At 51.6% G+C, this 21,090-nt stretch overlaps 1 protein-coding gene across 27 annotated transcripts in view; it reads left to right on the top strand.

Moving 5' to 3' along the window:
* The window catches only part of NFASC (neurofascin), a 200,382-nt gene that overhangs the window by 165,087 nt on the left and 14,205 nt on the right, over positions 1-21,090 (top strand). For 14 of the 27 annotated variants that reach the window (XM_031656569.1, XM_031656559.1, XM_031656596.1 and 11 more), the window contains 6 exons: positions 580-702; positions 1,800-1,973; positions 4,409-4,423; positions 10,309-10,539; positions 14,315-14,431; positions 15,737-15,889. In XM_031656569.1, the coding sequence (XP_031512429.1) occupies positions 580-702; positions 1,800-1,973; positions 4,409-4,423; positions 10,309-10,539; positions 14,315-14,431; positions 15,737-15,889 (813 nt within the window). Of the gene's footprint in view, positions 1-579; positions 703-1,799; positions 3,735-4,408; positions 4,424-10,308; positions 10,540-14,314; positions 14,432-15,736; positions 15,890-21,090 lie in introns of those variants that run through there. The other 13 variants (XM_031656616.1, XM_031656608.1, XM_031656622.1 and 10 more) reach the window with 6 other exon arrangements.

Here is a 21,090-nt window from a genome sequence, read left to right as displayed (position 1 = left end):
TCTTTATCCTTGTCTTTCCCTTGCCTTGGTTTGGTTTTCATCATTGGCCTCTCCCTAACACTCCCGCCCTCCCACCTCTTCTGAATGTTCCACCCTGGGTTTCTGTCTCCTTAACCCTGAACCCAACATTCTCAGCTCAGAAGCCTGGGCCTGCTGCCTGGACCCAGTGATGAGAATCCTTGTCTGAGGATAGGGAACTGCAGCCTCTGTACAAAACAGCTGTAAGTGGTTCTCTACCAAGGAATGGTTCTGCCCAATTTAGAGGTGTCTTTGCAGAATCAGAGCCTAATGTGTGCTTAATCCACGGTAGTTGCTAGAAGAAAACCTGATTTACTTCTTCCTCTCTTAAAAAGCAGAGTCTGAGCTATGTTTGTCTTCAGACCTGGAGGAAATGGCATCCTGGATGGGGCAATGGGCTCCGGTCGTCTCATGGTTCTCCCTGGCTTCAGTTTAGCAGTGTCCAGCATGGGGGTTGTCCAGAGGTCAATGCCTTCATACTTGTGCTTTGTTTTTTTTGTGTTTTCCTCATCCTCCCTGCCCCCTCCCCTCATCTCCCCTGCTCTCTCCTCCTTCCCCAAGTACCCAGTGCCCCCAGGCGTTTCCGAGTCCGGCAGCCCAACCTGGAGACAATCAACCTGGAATGGGATCACCCAGAGCATCCAAATGGGATCATGACTGGATACACTCTCAAATACGTGGCCTGTACGTTCTGCCCTTCCCTTTCTCTTAGATAATCTGGGAACCAGAAACCCCATTCTCACCACTTTTCCTAAGTACTCAAGGTAGAAAGCCTGTGGGTGCAGATGGCATTGTGGAGGGATGGAGGGACCAATGAAACAGTTCCCAATAGGATTAGGGGAGGCAGGTGGGACTCAATCCCTGCTCTCCTTGCATAGTTCTGCCTGCAGGGAGCTTCTAGTCTCACTGATGAGACAAAGGGAACTCCAGTCTAATGAGGGCGACAGCCATGGCCTTTAGGGATCTTTCGTAGTCTCCAACACGTACAGAGTCTAGGAGAGAGAGTTCCTCAGCCTCTGGAGCTTCCACCTGATGGCATAGACAGTATACTCACAGGAGTCCACAGACAGTCAGGACACCCCTTGACAAGGTGTCATTTATGATAAGGCAGTTGCATGTAAAGCTGCCTGCTGACTGTAGGGTGACCCGAATTGGGAGCCTGGGTTGGAAAGACCCCACCTCAAGAGCTCAGCATCACCATGCAGGGACAGGAGTACCATTACATTTGAAACACATTAGGCCTTCAAAAGTAGGTAACATACCTCGTTGGGAAACTCAAAGAGCCAAATGATGTGTTGTTAGCAATTTTAATAGCCAACTGTGTGCTTGTATGCTGTTCGGCATTGATCTCTGGACCAGACCCTTTCACCCTTTGAGGTCCATTGAATAGGCATTTTACAAAGGAGGCATTAAAAATCAAAAGGCCTAGTGGTGTTGCCCTAGTTCTGTTTGAAAGGAAGAAAGAAAGTGAAGAGTTTTGTCCTTGTTGAAAGGGCTTAAGAATATAAACGGAATCTTTCTGAATCAGCCACATAACTCTTCAGTGAGCTAGAGACAACAGGATCAGTGAAGAAGGATTAACCCTGGGTGTAATCAAAGAGCCCAGAGGGAGTTCTCGCCCAGCGCTCTGCCTTTGAACCAAGCCTTTAAGATCACCAGGCAGGTGCTATCATTTCCCTTTCCAGCAAAGTCAGGAAGGTGTTCTCCCTCCAGCTTGCAGATTATATAACCCATCAATAAACGTTGCTAAAGTTTAATTCCACTTACCTCTGTCTCCCCAGTTAACGGGACCAAAGTAGGAAAGCAGATAGTGGAAAACTTCTCTCCCAATCAGACCAAGTTCACGGTGCAAAGAACGGACCCCGTGTCACGCTACCGCTTTACCCTCAGCGCCAGGACGCAGGTGGGCTCTGGGGAAGCCGTCACGGAGGAGTCACCAGCACCCCCGAATGAAGGTAGGTGCATGGCAGCAGCCCCTGGGGTAAAAGGTCCCAGCTAGTTCAGAGGCCTAGAGAAACACACTGAGGTCTGTAGCTGGCTGCCTGGGATGGAGAGGAAATGGGGCTTGCAAGTCCTCAAGCCCTTGGTAGGTGAGAACCCATCTTAATGTGTGAGAGGTAGGTGCTGGTGTTGGATCTGGAGCCTAGCTGTCCTTGGACCTCTGTGATCACACCTGGGTCCCCTCTTGCCCTGACTTGCTAAGTCACTTGACATCTATCATCTTTCCTTCTTGTAGAGGAATAAGGAAGAGAGCATGAGTTGAGAAATGAGAGAAAGCATAATGAACTCCAAAGAACAGTGAGTGTTCACCTCTTGAGGGAGGCAGGAATATGATTGTGAGTGCCCCATGAGGGCTCTGGGGACAACCTTCTTTCTTCGAAGGCACATGGGTTCAAGGAGGTAAGGGAAACCATCATGATGACGCTGCTTACTGGCATCGTGAGTAGAGCAGAGAATGTGGTCCCTCCTTGCAGTCTGAATCGGATGCGTTGTCAGGCTGCAGAGAGGAGGAGGAGTTAGGAAACAGCCGTTTGCCAAGCCAGCTTCACAAAGAGCAAATGAGTTCTTCATCTCCTGGGTCCAGGCGTCATCTGGCAGCATTTCATCCCCCACCGGAGCTGCACCTGCCTGAGGACTCCACTAGAGGGGGCTCCAGGCTCACCCGCACATACGCTGGCGTCAGGCGGAATGTGCAGCCTGGGACCTCTGGAGGAGGCAAGGCTGCAAAAACCTCAATACTGGCTCACCCCTAGGAAAGGCTGGGGACCCCTGTGTGTCTCCAGAGATACAACGGTCAATTCAACAGCCATTTCTTGAGCGCCCACAATGTGAGGTGCCAGACACTGCCACACACAAGGGATATACAAAGGTAATAAGAAGCTCACACCATCTAGAGGGGGAGCCATCTATAAGAATATCTAATTGCATGTCTAAATGAGGGGGCGCAGTGGCTGGGCAGAGTGGGGGATTCAGTCTTCATGGGAAAACTCCAGAGAAGAGGTGATGTGAGTGGGCACCCTGGAATCTGAGAAGTCATTGTGTCTAGTGCTTTCCACAGAAGGGTCAGGTCCCGCCGCCTGGCCCAGGCCCAGACAGGGGTCTCCTGAGTGCCACCCCCACCTGCATTCCAGGAGAGCATCAGTGCTGCCTTCTCTGGGGCTACCAGGCCTGCTGCGTCACCCCGGGCTCCCAGGCAGCTTCACAAGTTGCCCACATCCTTCCCCAGCCCCACCACTCTAGACAGCACACCAGCGCTGAGGCGGGAGAAGAGGGGCCAGGCAGAAGCAGAGAAAGGCTGACAGCCCTCTCTGCATCCCTCTCCGGGCTCAGAAACCAGGAGTGAGTCACACAACCAGCTCTCCCTGCCACTGTGCTCTTCTGCACTCTCCCAAGCCCCTGGGCACTCGGGAAATTTATTAGGGCAAGGGGACTTAGGTTAGTGACTGATGTGTGTCTGTTACCAAAGGCCAGGCCAGGCTGTGATGCACTTTCTTGATTACTCAATTCTGCAAGTAGATAGATAAAGAGAGCCCCTTCTTCCCTCCCTATGTGCACCCCAATACAGAACATCAGATAAAGCCCCATTGTCCAGCCCCAGTAACCACCACAGAGAATGTTCTGCAGCCCCGGGGGACAAGAGGACAAAGAGAGACTTTGTTCTTAACTTAGGGCTTTGCAGAAAATTCAAGAATTTCACTTAGGGCTCTCAGTCCAAACTTGGGTTTCTAACTTCATAAAGTCCAACTGGAAGGGAAGAATTGGAGGGACGGAATACCAGGAGAGGGGCTCCAGGCTCCGTCTTTCAAAGTTCCTGCCTTCCAAGGTTGCGATGGTGTGGAGTGGGTGCAGCTGAACACGCTCCCTCTCTCGTATCCATCCCACTATTCAGCATCTTCCCCTGAAGACAGAAACCATCCTTTTGACTGGAGTTGATTTCCTCCCACACCACCTACTCCTTATCCCCTCAACCCCTGGCATCATGGAGGGTCACCCAGCCTGCTCAAAGGTCATGCCAACCTAGCCAGAGCAGGATATGCTATTGAGGACAGAACTGGGAACATAATCCTCTGAGTGGACTGTCTCTGCAGCCACCTCTTAGATGTCCAGTCCTTGAGTCGAGCTAGAAACAGCGTGTTAGAAAGGTCTCCAAGGCCCAGGTGGAAAGGTTTCTGTAGGAACATGCCTGACTCAAGTGGAGTTGACCGTGAACCCTGAATACCAGTTGGCATCCTCAGGCCAGCAGCCAGCACCTGGCCATGCCGTCTGCATAAGGTTTGGGCTGGAACCTTCTCTGCTTGCTTGTCCTGTGGTTTCACTTGTGCTCTGTTTTCTCTTCCCTTTTCCATCCTTTCTCCCTCTGTCTGGCCATCTTGGGCGCTGTGTTCTGAAGCTACTCCAACCGCAGGTACCGTACCAGCATCGGAGGTAATGGGCATGGCATGGGGCAATGCAGGCGGAGCCCAGCCAGGGTGGACAAGGAGGGAGAGGCTGAGGCTGAAAGCATGCTCCAGACTCACCCTTTCAGTGGCTGGGAAGCCAGATTGTCAAGCGGGATGTGTGTGGAGGATGGGACCAGAGGAGAGCAAGCCTGCTTTCCCCCCTTCCCAAACTATTTGCCCCCTGCTGAGAAAGAGAATGGCTCAGCAGGGGTCCCACACACACCGGCCCTGACCTGCTCTCTGGAGCTGCAGTTTGATTCTGACACTGAGTAGATTACTTCCCGTTAACCACCTGAGCCCTTGCCTGGACTTGACAGCTCAGAGCAGTGTCCCCAGCTGTGGCTCTAGAAGGCGTGCTGCAGCAGGAGCAGGGACAGCTGGCTCCTGGTGGGGCTGCCGTCTCCTGAAAGGGTGAGCGTGGTGTGCATGCCGGCTTTGCATGCTGCATGGGGGCCTGGCACCGGCTCTGCCAGCCACCACGGGCTCTGCTCAGTGAGAACAAGCAAGCACGTCCATGGATAGGGCCAGGTGCTCCAGTTCCTGGAGTCTCAGCAGGCACTGTGGGCTGATTATCTCCTCACCCTTCAGAAACCCAGTGTTTCCAAGTCTTTAGCATTAAGAACAGTCTCCACTCTCGGGGTGTGGGAGGTAGATCTACAGTGGACTGAGGTGCTGGGCAGCTCTGGGCTTAGGACCTGCTAATCAAGTTACTCCTCTCTAGTCCTCATGTCATGGGTTTGAGGGCCATCAAAGGGCTCTTCATCACAGGAGGCCAGTCCCCAGGCTGGAGAAACGAGGCAGGGGACCCCAGGGTTCCTTTCCAGGCCCTCCTCTGAGCCTGAATTACATAGATGGGAAATGAGAACAGGATTCACCCTGGCAGAGCAAAGGCTACGAGCAAGCGCTCACCAGAGCCTCCTTACATGCCAGGCAGTGGAGGGAGAACTGAGGACCGGGCCAGGAATCTGAGGGTTGGCTTATGAAGGGGATGCCACCTTGCCCAATTCGATTTCTTCCTCGCCTTTGCTTATTCATCCGCACCCCCATCCTATGTTGATTCTATTTCTGTTGCACAGCTGCTTCCTTCAGTTTGTGTATGTTTTGTGGTCAGATCTGTGGATGGTGAGCTGCCATCATCCTTCCCTCTCTCCCTCAGTCCTCACAATCACCACCACCCCAGTGCCTCCCCACAAAGTCTGAACACCCCTGTGAAGATGTGAGGCAGAGAGGTGATCCTAAGCCTGGGGACCAGGGTGAGAGCCATCCTTGCCACACTGGGGCCTCCCTGACTTCCTGCTTGAAGTTTACATAAGTCTCTCCCATGACGAAGAGGAAACGCAGGGAGGGCATCAGGCGAATCAGCTGCAAGCTCATTGGAGAAGCAGCTCCCCGTCCACCTCCCCCATTCTGGCACCCTAGGACCCAAGGCAGGTGGGCCTGGTGGCAGGCAGTCTGTCTTGTTCAGTGGGCATCTGTGCTGGCCTGTGCTGCCCCTCTACTGAGTGGGTGAGAGGTATCTTTGCAATCACCCTGCTTCCTACTTCCCACTTAGAGAAGATCTACACTCAGGCAGCATGAGCTCACGGTCTCAATCAAATGTTTCCTGGGCTCCGGCTTCCACGTGACATGGCAGTGGAGGCAGATTGCACTTTTTGGGAAATGGGATGTGCTGATAACATCAGCTGTTCTCAGCTTTAAATGCGTAAGAACCTTCTGCACAATGAGCAGGTGCCAAGCAACAAAACTCGGGTTCCATGTTTTTGACGTGGACCTGGCGTCCGGCCCACTGCTGTCTTCCCTCTCGTCCTCTCCAAACCTGGGCACTGTTTCCCCAAACTGCTCTGTTCATCTCTCACCCAGTGAAGATAATCCCTCTCATCCACCTGTATCTGCAGTCTCTTAGGATTGCTGCCCATCTGTCTGACAATCTGTGATTTGGCCGGGGTAGTCAACATGCCATGTGGACATTTTTGGACTAAACCTTTCACCTTGGAATGTCTAGGAAGTGCTGTCCTCTTCTTTGACCCAGCTTAGGTCTGCAGATGTTTGGTGGGCTCTTGATAGGTGCCCTGTTCCGTGGCAGGTTCTAGGACAGAAAGATGAATGACACATGTCATCTCTCCTCAGTGTTCTCCATCTCATGCATGGTGCTCCCTGAAACCCTCCTGGAAAACCCTTGGTAGTGGCCAGGGTGCCTTCCAGTGTGCATTAGGTGACAAACCTGTGAGGTTGATGCTGCTGTCTAGGAGGGGCCTTGTGCTTCCAGCTCTAGCCCACTCAGGATCCCCCCTTAGCTAACAGAGGGTCTCTGCTGCCCCTTCTCCTTGGTCGCCAGGCTGATGGTCTCCACTGAGCACTGACCAGGATTGCTTCCAAACCTGTAGCTCCTATTGTGGCAAGAAATGACATCTTAGCCCAGTCATATGTCTTCCCAGCCTGGTGCCACTCTGCTGGTAAGCCCTACTTCTTAGTTTTCTTTTGAAAACATCGCTCTTCTATTCTCTCCCCAACCTCAGCCCCAGGGGATGAAATAATCTGAATCTCCTTGGACCTGAGCCGTAGAAGGTTTTCCCCATGGAACACTTGCCCCTTCGTTCCACCTGTACTAGCCCCCTGACAGCTCACTGCCTGGCTTTTCTGCACCTTCCCTCAGAGGCTTTTCTTCTTTCCTCCACCCTCCCTAGCTCCCTGGGGGCCCTGTCCTGCCTTGGGACAATAGACACAGCTAATGAGTGGGTCGGAGATGTGCCAGCAGTGACCTCAGCCGGCTGAGGTTGTATCCTCTATGGTAACTTCGATGGTGGGAGCCCTGGGGAGGCTGCCAGAAAGTGACCCCTTTTCTCTGTGACATCTCTTGCTCCCTCTTACTAAGCCTGAGCCAGAGAGGAAGCAGCTAGGTAGCCATCATCAGAGAAAAATGCTTCCTTTCTGCCACACTTGGCGAAGTGGCCATCAGGCGAGGGGACAATGCAGTGTAGAAACATCTTCAGAGCCATCTCTCATCCTTGCCTCTGCCCAGCAGGGCCGGTGAGGAAAATGCTGTCACCTGGGCTCTCTTGACATCTCTGTCCTCCAGCTACTCACTGAAACATCCTGGGGGAAGTGTGTGCCCCCAGCTATGGCTATGTTGGGGTATGAGTGTGTGTGTGTCTGTGTGTGTCTCTGTGTGTCTGAGGGCCACGGGGCCACATGAGAGAGTGTAAAGCTTTGGGGAAGATTGACTTAGTTTCTGGGGCCTGGGGAATGTAGCAGCCACTGCACCTGTAGGAAGGGAGCCCAGGCCCCTGCACTACGCAGTGTGATGATTCAGGTTAAAAGGGAGTGTTTGCTTTTTTGTTTTGTTTTTTTGAGGCAGAGTCTTGCTCTGTTGCCCAGGCTAGAGTGCGGTGGTGCGATCTTGGCTCACTGCAACCTCCCCTGAAGGGAGTGTTTTCCAACGATGCCTTTTAGATAGTCATGAGAAGGGCTACCTCGTGAGCATTTGATTTGTCAGAAATTATTAGAAAACATACTATTTATAAAGAACTCCGGCAGGTGCAGCACTTTGGGAGGCTGAGGCCAGAGAATTGCTTGAGCCTGGTAGTTCAAGACCAGCCTGGGTTCCATGACAAAACCCCATCTCTACAAAAAATACACAAATTAGCCAGGCATGGTGGACCTGTAGCTGGACCTATAGTCCCAGCTGCTTGGGAGGCTGAGGTGGGAGGATGGCTTGAGCCAGGGAGGTCGAGGCTACAATGAGCCATGATCACACCATTACACTCCAGCCTGGGTAACAGAGCAAGATCTTGCCTCAATTTAAAAAAAAAAAAAAAAATCAGAGCAGTCCTGCCCAAGTAGACCAAATAATTTCTCCAGGTCCATCCCAGCAGCACAGAGCAGCAGGAAGCGCCCATGTGTGTCCATGGCCATGAGAGCTGCAGGGAACAGGCCTGGGAGAGAACTGACCTTTGCCGCATGGGTCTCTCAGGCTTTCCCATGTATGTGTACACAGTGTGTGTGTGTGTGAGTGTGTGTGTGTGTGCGCGTGCGCACGTGTCGGTGGGTGGGGATAAGTGAATCCCTCATGTTGAGTGTTTATAGTGCTAAGCTTGTATTCCAGGCCTGAGGCCATCCTGGACTGAGCATGGCCCTGAATAAAGAATCTGAGAGGGAGAGTTGCCCCACCGCTCACCCCTCCCCACACCGCCCTGATGTCTGTGGGTTGACCAGGGTTTGGGGAATATAGCATTGTGAGCTTTGAACTTGCCCAGGAACCTCTGGAACATATGGGGCATAGTCAGCTGCCCAGTGTGACTTGGGTGGCCAGCACCCTTGGGGCACAGTAGTACCTCTGATCTTATTAGTAGGGAAGCAGGAATATTGCTTCCTTCTCCAAAGAAGGACTTGTAATATTGGAGACCCAAGGGAATGAACTGGCTTTTGTTGGGCAGGCTCTGGCTGGGAAGGCTTAGGATCACTTCACTCTCCCTTTAAAAAGCTCTCTGGCAATTCTTTCTCTGGCATCCCTCCCTGCCCTAGCCCCTTTCTTGGGGATATGATTTTCCTGAGAGATCTGAGGCTGGGTGGGATTCCTTGGGAGTGAGAGTTAGCTGCCTTTGTTTTAAAGTCCCTGCCTACTACCACATTAGCATCAACTCTAGAAAGTGAACTGCGGTCAGATCACAGGAGATCGAGTGCAAGGAGGAGAGGTGGCTCTGTCTCTCTCTGCTTGGCCTCATTATTCTCATACTCTCGGCTTTAGCAAAAATTAGATCTGCAGGGAAGGATAGGGCAGCCCTTTCCATGACCTTCTGTATCAGGAAAGAAAACCTGTGAAAAAGTTGTCACATACATAAGCTTAGTCCTCCCAAGCTGACCAATATCCAAGGATCACTTTGGGTGGGAGATGGGTGTCATGAGAGGGTTAGCCCAGATCTGAATGATTCTGTGCCCCATGAAGATGTATGCAGAAAAGAAGTCCAGCATGTGCCTCACTGTGCCTGGGACGACTCTGTCTACTGTGGGCTGGGAAGGTGGTGCTGCTGAGTGTGGGTCATACTGTCATTCCATTAGCTCCCTCTTCCCATGTTCTCGTGTGAACAGAAAGCACTTGTACCTGCACCCAAATTTCCTAGAGAGAAAGGCAGTTATAAGAAGTCACTTTGGATTAGGGTGGTTGCAGGAAGGGCCACCATTGAGCAGAGAAGGGAAAGAGAGGGAGGAGAGGCAGAGGAATGACTGAGGACAGCCAAGACTGGAGGAGGGCAAGGGCAGGCAGAACGCCGTGCGAGGTTTGCCCGCGCAGAGCGGAGACTGTTCCCTCTCTGTCATCAGGTTCGGGTGGCTGTTTGGGCTCACGCAGGCATGACAAAGGGTGACTTTGGAGTGAATGGTTGGGAATGGCAGGCTGCCCTAAGCCTCTGCTGGACAGGGCCCCGCCGCCTGCCCACCTCTAGGCTGGGGCTCCAGGGCTGGATCCAACTGGTGCTGCTTGGGCCTGTGTCTGGGTGGCATCCGGCCAGTGTTTGGCCTGGGGCTCCATGCCATCCCTGGGGTCTGAGCGATTCAGCACGTGCCCCTTTCCCATCTCATCCTCATGCATCCTTGGCTGGGTGCATGCTGGGTGCTTCAAGCCACGCAGACCATGAGAAGAAAATGAAACACACACAGGGCTTCATTCTCTTCCTCTCCCATGGTTGTGTCTTCTGTTGCTGCGACCTGTCTGACCCAGCCCGTTATGCCTGGGGAGGCTCCTGATGACTAAGCCCCATCTCCTCACCGGGCTGCCTGCCTTGCACGCGGGGGCCGTGTGTCCAGGCTGGGCACAGCCAAACCAACCAGACTCGGCTGTTTTACATTTCCCTCTCAGCTCCTCCCACATTGCCCCCGACTACCGTGGGTGCGACGGGCGCTGTGAGCAGTACCGATGCTACTGCCATTGCTGCCACCACCGAAGCCACAACAGTCCCCATCATCCCAACTGTCGCACCTACCACCATCGCCACCACCACCGTCGCCACAACTACTACAGCCACTGCTGCCACCACCACCACGGAGAGTCCTCCCACCACCACCTCCGGGACTAAGATACACGAATCCGGTACTGCGCATCGCCCATGCTCCCCATCCCCTCCTGGCCCGCCTCCCCAGTGGTCTCCAGACGAACCCACAGTCTCCCCCAGCTAGGAGGTGGGGTCTGGGATGGTGTTTACCACCACCTCCTTTTGTGTTTTCTTTGGAAACTCACCCGTGACTAGATGCTCAGTCCCATAGCCTGGAGGTCCAGATCTCCCCCAGCCTGGCCCTGACACACACAAACTCCGTGGGTGGTCCTCCACCACTCAGTACCCCCCATTCTAGCCTCAGATCCCTGTTCCTTAACAGATGGCCAAGTTCCCTGGGCAGGGCCCCCAGGTTCCAGATGTCAGGACTGCCTCCAGCTACATGTCAGGCAGTCAGCTCAGGGCAGAGCACTCTGGAAGGAAGACTGTGTGAGGAGGGGAAAAGGACCAGCCACTGCACGACTGGCCTGAGGGAGTTTCCTGCCCTGGCCACATCTGCATCTGGCCTAGAGGCTGAGCAGCAGGGAGTGGCTGTGCCAGGCAGCTCTGTTCCCAGAACCCCTTGTCCGTCCTTGCCTCTCCTCCCACAAGGAACACTTAACAGACTTTTCTTTTACAAAGTCAGAGCTTCCAGGAAACTGTATTGCCAAGGAGTCCCTTAATGCCCACTCACGTTCCCCAAGCCCTCAAATGCAGGCATGGAGGGAAAATTACGGGCATTCTCAGGGCCCCTGGTAAGAATCGATCCCAGGGCTGGTATACTGAGCCAGGAGAATGCACTGTTCCTGTATCATGCAACTAGGCCAGGAAGCTCTGTTCTTCCAGTTCAGGGAGACCCCAGGGGAATTCAGCGATGCTTCCAAGCACTGAGCATCAGTCTTTTATTACCAACAAGGGGAAGGTTTGTAGCTTCCTGAGCCCACAGGCCAGCTCTAAAATCAGTGTGAGGCAGCCAGCAGGGCTGGCAGGAAGCATCCAGAACTCTTCTCCCACAGTTGTAGAATTGTAGGCCCCAGTGGGCACCCCTTTGTCTCCTGGGCAAGTCCCTTTACCTTCCAAGGCCTCCTTTCTCCCATCCTGCTCCACTTTTCTCGGCCTCCTGAATGAGGATGGAGGCTTAATAGACGTGAAAGGATTTTGTTTTTAGCTCAATGACATGGAGTTAAGTGAGCTGTCAGGGCAGATGAGAGGCATAGCTACCATGAGCTCCTGAGACCCTGAAAGTGCTGGTTTGCTTGACAGGTGCCATCTAGAAGTTAACAGGCACTTTAGGAAAAAGTTGGCTGAGGAGGAACCTGCTGGGGTATTAGAAGCTGCCACCAGCGTGTTGGTGACTGATGTCCTTTGGGGCCACGGCGAGGCATCTTTTTCATTGAAGTGGGGCTCTTTGTCCTACAAGTGCTTTGAGTTTGGAGAAAAGATGAATCAAAAATGAAGAAAGGAAGTGGCTCTTGCTCCCCAGCAAAGAGTTACTTGCCTTCTGAAATATAGGCCTTGTTGCCACGTAGGACCAGCCCCCGCAGCACTCCTCAAGTTCTGTGAGACACTGCAGAGGACCTGGCCATGGCCTTGATCTTATCTAGACCTTGGGAACACTCCTCAACCATCCTCACCTCCTTAATGTAGCAGAATGGCTGTCTAGGACTTTAAAAATGAATGTTTACCTTTTTCGTGCCTTACATCTTGGGAAAACGTGTTTCATAAGTTTACTCTTCTCAGGGTGAAATAGGCCTTTTTATTTGTCCTTAGCCTGTCTTTTTCAGATTTCAAGGGAGATTCCCTAATTCTTACATTCCAGGAGTCAGTGAGACAATCCATGCTTCCCCTCCCTGACCCTTTTTGTGTTTCTAGGTGTTGATATCTCACATGCTTGGTCCTTCTCTTTGAACTTTTTAGTGCTTCCGGGTCATGATCCTGATATCTCTGTGGCAATGCCTTCCTCCAGCTCCCACTTCTAAATCATCTTGGCTTCCCATTGCCTAGCCTTTTCTAAAAGAACCCCAATCTTCATTGCCATTAAAACAGCCAGATTTGAGTCAATTTCATATTGGTGACCAAACTGTTTAAACACAAATTCTCTAGCTATTTACAGGGCTTAGAGCTGAGGAGAAGGAAACTCAAGTCCCCAAATCATGACTAATCACAATTCATTCTCACCAGCAAGAGCCATGAAATTCTAAGGAGTTAGAATTTGGGATGGCTTCAAGCGGCCAGTACAATTGAAGCATCTGGCAGACAGGCAAGGAAGCCTACCTTCTGCCCTCCCCATGGTGCCATCAATGGAATCACTTTCTTGGCCCCTCACTTAATATGAATCATATCCACCTGGGGCAACCAACGCCTGACAAGGTTGTAGTGCAGAAGGCACCTCTTTGAAGTGAAAACCAGGAGATCTTTTATCACTTCCCCAGTCCTGCAGGCTCAGTCACACGTCAAATAGATAATGAATAAATGCATCACCAATGTACTCTATTCATTTATTTTTGACAAGTGAGTTGGTGACAGTGCCCCCTTGCATGCTAATAAAATATACAGGAGCCACACTTGTAAAGTCTTTGAAATACAAGGCTTCATGTGAGTACTCCACTATTAAATCTTTGCTGGAAAATGGGGTAACCAGACTGCTGGGACTCTTGAAAAATGATTATGTTTGAAGATTAGTGCCCTTCTCCTGTACACAGGCTATGGTTTCAGACAGCACCACGGCTTTGATAAAGTGGCTCCCAGCTCATAAGAACTTGATAATTAATGTCCTCTGTGTTGCATAGAGATCAGGCATCAAAAACTTGGTGGTGCTGAGAAGCCAACAGAACAGGATTCTTTGGTATCTGGACCACTGAGGGCTGGTTGTCAAGGAGTTATCTTCTCTTGGTCCCACCTAGTTCACGCGAGGGAGAGGAAGCGTTCACACTGCCTTTCTCGGGCCCCTGAGATTCTAGGCTTTAGACAATCTGAGGCTGTTAGACACATCAGTCAGGCTCTCTCTGACCAAGAACAACCCAAGAGGCTCCCTAGACCAGCCTCACCTGTCTGGATCACCATTCTCCTCCAGCTTCAAAAGTACGTCCTTCCTGCAAATTTCATCAAGACTCTTGGCTCTTAAAGATAACCCTCTCCTTCCTGCAGCACTTCTCTGCTTGAAGGGCAGGGGGCTGGCACACATCTCCTCTGTGTGGCCTCCTGCTCCTGGACACACGGCCTTTTTCCTGGGCCCTTTCCTTACACTGTTGACATGACAAGGGATCTGAAAAGGGAATAAGTCCAGGTTAGAGCCTCAAATGGCACAGATCAAAACCCACTCTTTCTACAAAAATTAGCCGGGTGTGGTGGCGGGCGCCTGTAATCTCAGCTACTTGGGAGGCTGAGGCAGGAGAATCGCTTGAACCTGGGAGGTGGAGGTTGCAGTGAGTCGAAATCACGCCACTGTACTCCAGCTTGGGCAACAGAACAATACTCCGTCTCAAAAAACAAAAAACAAAAACAAAAACAAAAAAAACACTCTTTCATTTCTAACCCTACCTATGTGGACACAGTCAGTTTCCAGCTCTCCCTCAGAAGTCCTCCCGACTGCACCTGCTTGTCCCTGGACAGTGACCTCTGGCCTGGCCACCAAGGCTGCAGCTTGGAGCTCTGTCAGGCCCTGTGCACAGCCATTTCTGACTCTCCCCTTTCCTAGATGACTGTGTGTACGTGTGTGCGTGCGCGAGCGTGGGCATGTGCGTGCATGCACACGCTTGTGTGTATGTGTGTGTCTCCATGTCTCTGGTGCCACTCCCTCCTCATCACTAACTCCTCTTCTAACCCGTCCACCAGCCCCCGATGAGCAGTCCATATGGAACGTCACGGTGCTCCCCAACAGTAAATGGGCCAACATCACCTGGAAGCACAATTTCGGGCCCGGAACTGACTTTGTGGTTGAGTACATCGACAGTAAGCATTGCTGTGCGGGGTGGTGGTGGCGGCAGCGGCGTCGGCAGCAGCGGCGGGTAGCGGTAGATGCCATTAAAGAGATCCTGTGAACTCCCCCAGGCTCAGAGAGGCCTTTTAGCCTGGCTTAATTATGGCTTAATGAAATCGATATGCACTCAGGCAGCAGAGAGGTGGGAGGAACAGACTCAAGGAGAAGGAAGGGGGCTTCTCAAGCCATTAGTGGAAGTCTAGGGTTGCATGTCTGTGGAGGACCTGTGTAAAGGGGTCCTTCATTCATTTCCTGCCCAGGATGAGGGTTCTGAATAGCCCCCAAATGAGCCAAATCTCTGCATTGATCTCCTTAATTCAGGCTCCACTAGACTGGGTGGGCCAGTTCACAGACTTGGGCTACAACCCTGCTTTGCTCCAAAAGGAATGCCAGCGGCCCCTAGTCAGAGCCACAGACCAGAGCCATTTGTCCCAGCTGGTGGCTTGAGCTGAGTTGCTCACCCTTTACTGGAGCTTGGGACCAAGGGTACAGATTCGTTGGACTGCAGAGTGTGGCCCCTGAGTGAAGGACCCTGTGGGTCAAACCCACCATCCTGGCCTCTTTAGTATGTGCTCTAAACAATTAAGCCAACTAACCCAGCCAGCCAATCCACCTGGGATAGCCTACCCAAAGAGCTCTCAGGAGAGAGCAAAGCTGACTTAGTTCTCTCTGGTTGGAGGAGGAGTTCACATCCACGGCACCTGGACTCCATAGTTTGGTCCATACTTTTGTCCATACTTTTTCAGCCTCCTACCACCCCTATTCACCCTACAGCGTACATGCACAGGCACACGCTTTTCCTGATGTGGGAATTCACCACATGGTGAGAAATGAGAGGTGAAGCTAGGAATGAGAGCCAAGAGTCAGAGTCCCAGCTCATCTTGTTTTCATGAGGGATGCTAACTGGCTTTCTGGCCCTCACCAGCCAGATCCATGTGAAAAGCCAATCGCTTCTAGGGCAACAGAGCATCTGCTGACAAGCTAAGAGTGTAAGGAAGTAGGTTATAATATGTCTAGTGTGAAGACTGGTGAGGAAAGAGAACTTCAGGAGAAGGAACGGTGTCCCCAGCTGAAGGGCTGTTTAAAAGAGTTAGTATTGCATGGACAGGCCTGGGGAAGCTGCCTGGAAACCTCCCGGTCTGTATGATGGACTGGACCCGCGGTTCTCTGGTCCCTTCCCCCACACTTTCTACCTTTGACAGGTGACCAGGACCTAAGCACTGGCTCTCCAGCTCCTGGTGCCTGGTTCTAGGCTGATTGAGGTTTCTGTTCCCCAGGCAACCATACGAAAAAAACTGTCCCAGTTAAGGCCCAGGCTCAGCCTATACAGCTGACAGACCTCTATCCCGGGATGACATACACGTTGCGGGTTTATTCCCGGGACAACGAGGGCATCAGCAGTACCGTCATCACCTTTATGACCAGTACAGGTGAGAGGGGACCTGGCCTGGCCATCCCCTGCGAGCATGGGGCATTTCATTCTCATCCTCAGCTTCCTGCTTGCCTCTCTCCTCGGAAAGAAGACTCATCCCCACCCCATTCCCCACCTTGCATGGCGTGTCTCAGCTCTTATTATGCATCAGCTGAAGGCTCTCAGGAAGCCTAGAGGAGCCCAGTGTGCATGCGTGGTAGACAGGAAACAGTGATTGTGGCCCTGTGGGGTCAGAAGGAAACAAAGGGTTGTTTAACGACAACAGAGAACACTTAGCCCCCTGCTCTGCCTGGTGTGTGTGCACATTTGGTCACTGTCTGTGGGTCTGCGGGCTGCAGGAGAGTAGTGCAACCTGGCCTGTGTGCACAGGGGCTGGCTCCCTTCATGCAGGATCAGGGGATAGGGCCATCACAGGGCCTTGATCTAGAAGTCGCTCCAGGAGATCAGTGCATTTGTTACTCCCTTGCCACCATCATCTATTGTTAAAAATTTCAAAGTGAGTGACACAGCTTGTTTAGGGCTTTGTTTTTGTCCCAAGTTTGTCTTGGCCTAAAAGTGGGCAACTTTTTGGCATGCAGGGAGAGGGGAAGAAGCTCTCCAGAACTGGAATGGTTCTGGCTGTATAGTGGCTTCAGCTGTGGACGAAGAAATGTCTTTCTTGTGCCAAATGAACAGGCCAACTGGGGCTCAGCAAAGGGCACAAGGTTCAGCAATCTCTGTGCTGGCAGGGGTAGCTGGCAGTCCGGATACTTACAGGGCACTCTCTGGTCTGTGTGTGTGTAGCTTTAAACTCAGCCGAGCAGGCTGCCAAGTGGCCTGTATGCTAAGCCCCGGGGCTAAGGGTAAGGGTGGGGAAAGAGATTAAGAGAGAAAAGGATCAGTACCTTGCCCCCAAGGGATATCCTAATCAGATGCGGGTCATTAGATACACAGGATAGGGGAGGGGGGAAAAACACAGTGATTTATATGAACTTCTGAATGTTGACTTAAATATTCATTACTCCTCCTGCACCTGGCCTGGCGAGGCTGATCCTGGTAGCTTGCATCTCGGGAGTCCCTGCCCATCTGTGTAAACGTCTCACCCAACCCCTTCTTGCCTAGTCCCTCCTGGTCTGGCATCCTGTCTTCCTCCTTGTGTCTCTGCCTGTCCTGCGCATTTGCATGCCATCAAGGCTCAGAGGGTCTGAGAGTCGGGCTCCCTGATTGAGGCTAGCCAGGCCGACTCAGGCAGGATGTCTGAGTGAGTGGCCAGTCTGTCCTGTAACAAGGGGAGCCAGGCCAGGCAACTGGACAGTGGACCGAGCAGAGCAAGTGGCTGGACTCTGTCTAGCTCAGATGAGGTCCCAAGCTGTTGCTCACTGGTATGTGCATTTGATTTTGCTTCATTACATATTTGAGTCCAGCACAGCAGCAAAAAGCAAAGATGATATTTGAAAATAGGGTTCCATCCTAGGGAAGACTGCCAAAACCAGGACAGCCTGCTTTGAGAGTTTGACTTCTCCAGGTGCTAAGCCCTAGGGCTGTGGGTGAGGGTTCAGGCCCTGCCCTCAGGGATGTCCTAATCTGATTTGGGGTATTAAGCACACCATAGAAAACCGATTGATACCGGGTATGCTTCTGAACCTAAATACTTGTTTCTCTTTTCCTGTGCTTGGTGGACAGGCTCATTTTGATAGCTTGCTTTCCAGTGATGAAACAATCAGCCCTGGCAAGTCTTCCCAGGCTCCTCCCAGCGAGAGCTGGAGTGGGCAGGTTGATGAGCCCAGCTCTGAGTACATATCGTCCACTTCTCTCACAGGCTGACTGGAAATTACTGTCTGCAGACCACATAGGGAAAGGAAATATTTTCACTTTCTGAAGTCTGTGAGTGTGTGTCCATATCCTTCAAAAATACACATTGTCTTTCCTGTGGATGGACTCCAGAGCCAAGTCCATGCAACCCACAGATCCCTGTGTTTCATTAAAGCAAGAACTCATGAGCATCTCTGGGCCCTGACCACTGGTCGTTTAGACAACCACAGGCTGTCACTTTAGTCAGCAGACTTGAATGCACTATAGCAGTTCAGGAAGGAAATGGAAGGAAACCACTGGAAAGGCTGACAGCCTCTCTGACCCTCACCAAAAAATCCCAATGGGAAGTTAATCACCTCCTTCAAGTGTTTGAAGCCAAAGAGACCTGAGGGGCTACAAACACATAACACTGGACTCCAAGAGGCCCATCAGCCCTTCTGTACTGGGTGCGGGATGGGGAAAGGCGGGAGGATGGCGGATGCTGAGAGTGGGCCAGCAGTCAGATAGCAGCCTGCCTCGGACCTGAGGAGAACAGGGAGCAGGGCCTCAGGGGACCTGAATGCAGTCAGCCTCTGCTGTGTTTGGAAGAAGCATCTCTTTGGTCGACCAGGATGGGGCAAGGTGTGGAGAGGTGTCAAACGGTGCTTAAGTGAGAACAGCCAAGCCAAACTGTATTTGGGGAAAATCTATCTCCGTTACATTTGTTCATCTATCCCTATTTCTAGGACATAATTCTTCTGCAGACTTTGAGTGACTGGCCTTTCTTCCCTGGCCAAACCCAATTCCTCTCAGTTAGAATTAGGAGTCATGAGAGCTGTCTGCTTTGCAGGTGTATTGCCCGTTTCTGAGTGGGTGTTGCAGGGGGAGGTGTGGAAGGCACACAAAACATGTCTTCTAGTCCAGTGTAAGAGGTGTGTGGGCTGGACGAGAGGATGCTCTTCTGGCTCTGGTCAGTTACAGCTGAGAGTGGCGAGTGTAAACGCACCCTGGTCTTTGCACACTGATATTACTGGATCCGTTAGGAATCTTGAAACAAGTTTAACAGACCCATTGAGTATGGTGTTGACAGTCAAATATAATTGCTCTGAGGACTTGCTAAAATGCCTTCCTCTCGGAGTCCAGGTCATGGGGTCCCATTATAAGTGTGATCATTATGTCCTCAATTTCTTTTGGTCCTTGAGAAACTAAATCACTTTGATGGGATGTGGTCGAGCCCACCTTATCCCAGATCCCACTTGATTGTGAACAGCCTTCTGTGTCCAAACTTCACAGGAAATTCTTTGGCCTTTTCAGTAAGGATGGAAGGTAACATTTGAACTTCACCTGGTACATCAGGAATGAAAAGCCGTATTTGCTTCCTAATTGCTCATGTGGCCCCTTTCTCCTGGAATGATGACTTTCTTTCCCAAGAGGAAGGAAGTCTTGTGGAGAGAGCTGTCAGGTGCATCAGAACAAGCACCAGGAAGATGGTGGTGCAACTAGGCCATTGACTAGGTCGTTGCAGACACACAAACCAACCTCCTTGCAAAAGGTGGGTACAACTATCCAAACACATGTTGAAGTAATTCCTTCATCCCAGTGCCCAGGTCCCGCACATGGGCAAGCCAGTATCCCTATGACCCCTAGCTAATATCAGGGGAAAAACCTAAATCAGTATGCCAGGTTAACTGTATTATAGTAAGATTAAATTGACCCATTAATCAATAAATAGTCACTGACTACTTGTTATGTGACCAGCATTGTGCCAAGTACTACGAGGCTAAAAGAGATCCCCCATTCTCAAGACTTTAACAGTATAACTGGAAACCAGGACCCAGGAAATAGAACAATTAAATGTTCCACTGCATGGAGCAGCTGGGGGTGAAATCGGAGTTCGGAGATGGTGTGAGTTGGAGCAAGGGGAGATTCAGGGAGGAGGGGTAGAGTGTGCAAAGGTGGCAGTGAGCTAGGAGGGCGACAGCCTGGGCTTTCTTGGGCAGGAGGGGCAGGATGCACGGAAAGGAGACTGGCGCTCCTGGAAGGCCAGGCTCAGAAGCTGAGCCCACACAGTGGGGAGTAAGGAAAGGTGGCATCATTGGAAGTCTCCTAGGAAGGTGGTAACAGGATGTCTCATTGTATCCACAGGAACTGACAGGCACACATGAGGGGACCCCTGGAATAGAATGGAACAGTGAGGGGAATATGGGAGGCGTTTTGGAAGATGTGGCAGCTCTTAGAGATGGGCACAGTGGTGAGGCCTCTGGCAGCAGCAGGAGAGCTGGGAGAACCAAGGCAGGGGGCAGGAAGATGCAGGTTGAATTTTAAGCACACACATCCAAGGAGAGCTGGAGGAGGAGGCTCTGGGCTTACGGTTGTGGAGGTGGCTGGAGGGATGATGGGGATGAATAAAGGATCACTGGTGATGACGAGAGTCAAGGAGGTGGAGATCAGCCTGGGAGAGGCCCACTCAGTGGTAACAGCTGAAACGCTAAGAACAGAGGGGCTTAAAGTCAGCTTGCTGGGGGTACAGAGGAGTTGGCAGGAACTGGAGGGGGCGGAAGAGTATAGAGTGTACCAATAAGAGGGCAGCATGTGAACTGGAGCTGAAAATTCTGGTAAGTTCCTCAAGGGTTTTTGTTTTAAGACACAGGAACACTTAGGACTTTGAGACCAGCCTATGCAACATAGCAAGATCCTGTCTTTACTAAAAATAAAAAAAAATTAGCTAAGCGTGGTGACATGCACTTGTAGTCCCAGCTACTTGGGAGGCTGAGATAGGAGGATCACTTAAGCCTAGGAGATTGTGGTTGCAATGAGCTATGATAACACCACTGCACTACAGCCTGGGCAACAGAGTGAGGCCCTGTCTCAAAAAGAGAAGAGAAGAGGAGGGAAGGGGAGGGGAGAGCAGGAAAGGGGAGGAGAAGGGGAGAGAGTTGTAGGGGAAGAGAAAAAAGAAAAGGAGGGAGTGAGGGAGGGAGGGAGGGAAGGAAGGAAGGAAAGAAGGAAGGAAGGAAGAAAGGAAGGAAGGAAGGATTAAATAGATAATGATAGATCTATATATATTAAATGGTTATAAATGCTATGAAATAGAGATAGTGGCTGGGTGGGAGTTGGGGAAAGGGACTTCGTTTAAACTGGGAAGGTTCAGGAAGACCTCTCTGAGGAGGTACCAGTTGCCAAGGCAGCCATTAGAAGAAAAAGCAGCAGATGCCAAGGCCCTGCACTAGAATGAGAGCGGCCAGCATGGCTGGGGTATAAAGCATGAGGACAGGGTGGTGGGAGGTAGGACTAGAGAGACGGCCAGGGCCTGCTCTGATGGAGTCTGACAGCTCAGGATAAGGAATGAAGAGTTTTCTTCAATAACAATGAGAAGCTTTGGAGGGTTAAAGCAAGAAAGTGATTCAGTCCTACGTGGGGGGTTGGAAA

Source organism: Papio anubis, chromosome 1 (genome assembly GCF_008728515.1).
Source record: "Papio anubis isolate 15944 chromosome 1, Panubis1.0, whole genome shotgun sequence".
NCBI lineage: Eukaryota > Metazoa > Chordata > Mammalia > Primates > Cercopithecidae > Papio > Papio anubis.
Note: the sequence above shows the minus strand (reverse complement) of the source record. Positions and strands in the feature narration are given on the sequence as shown.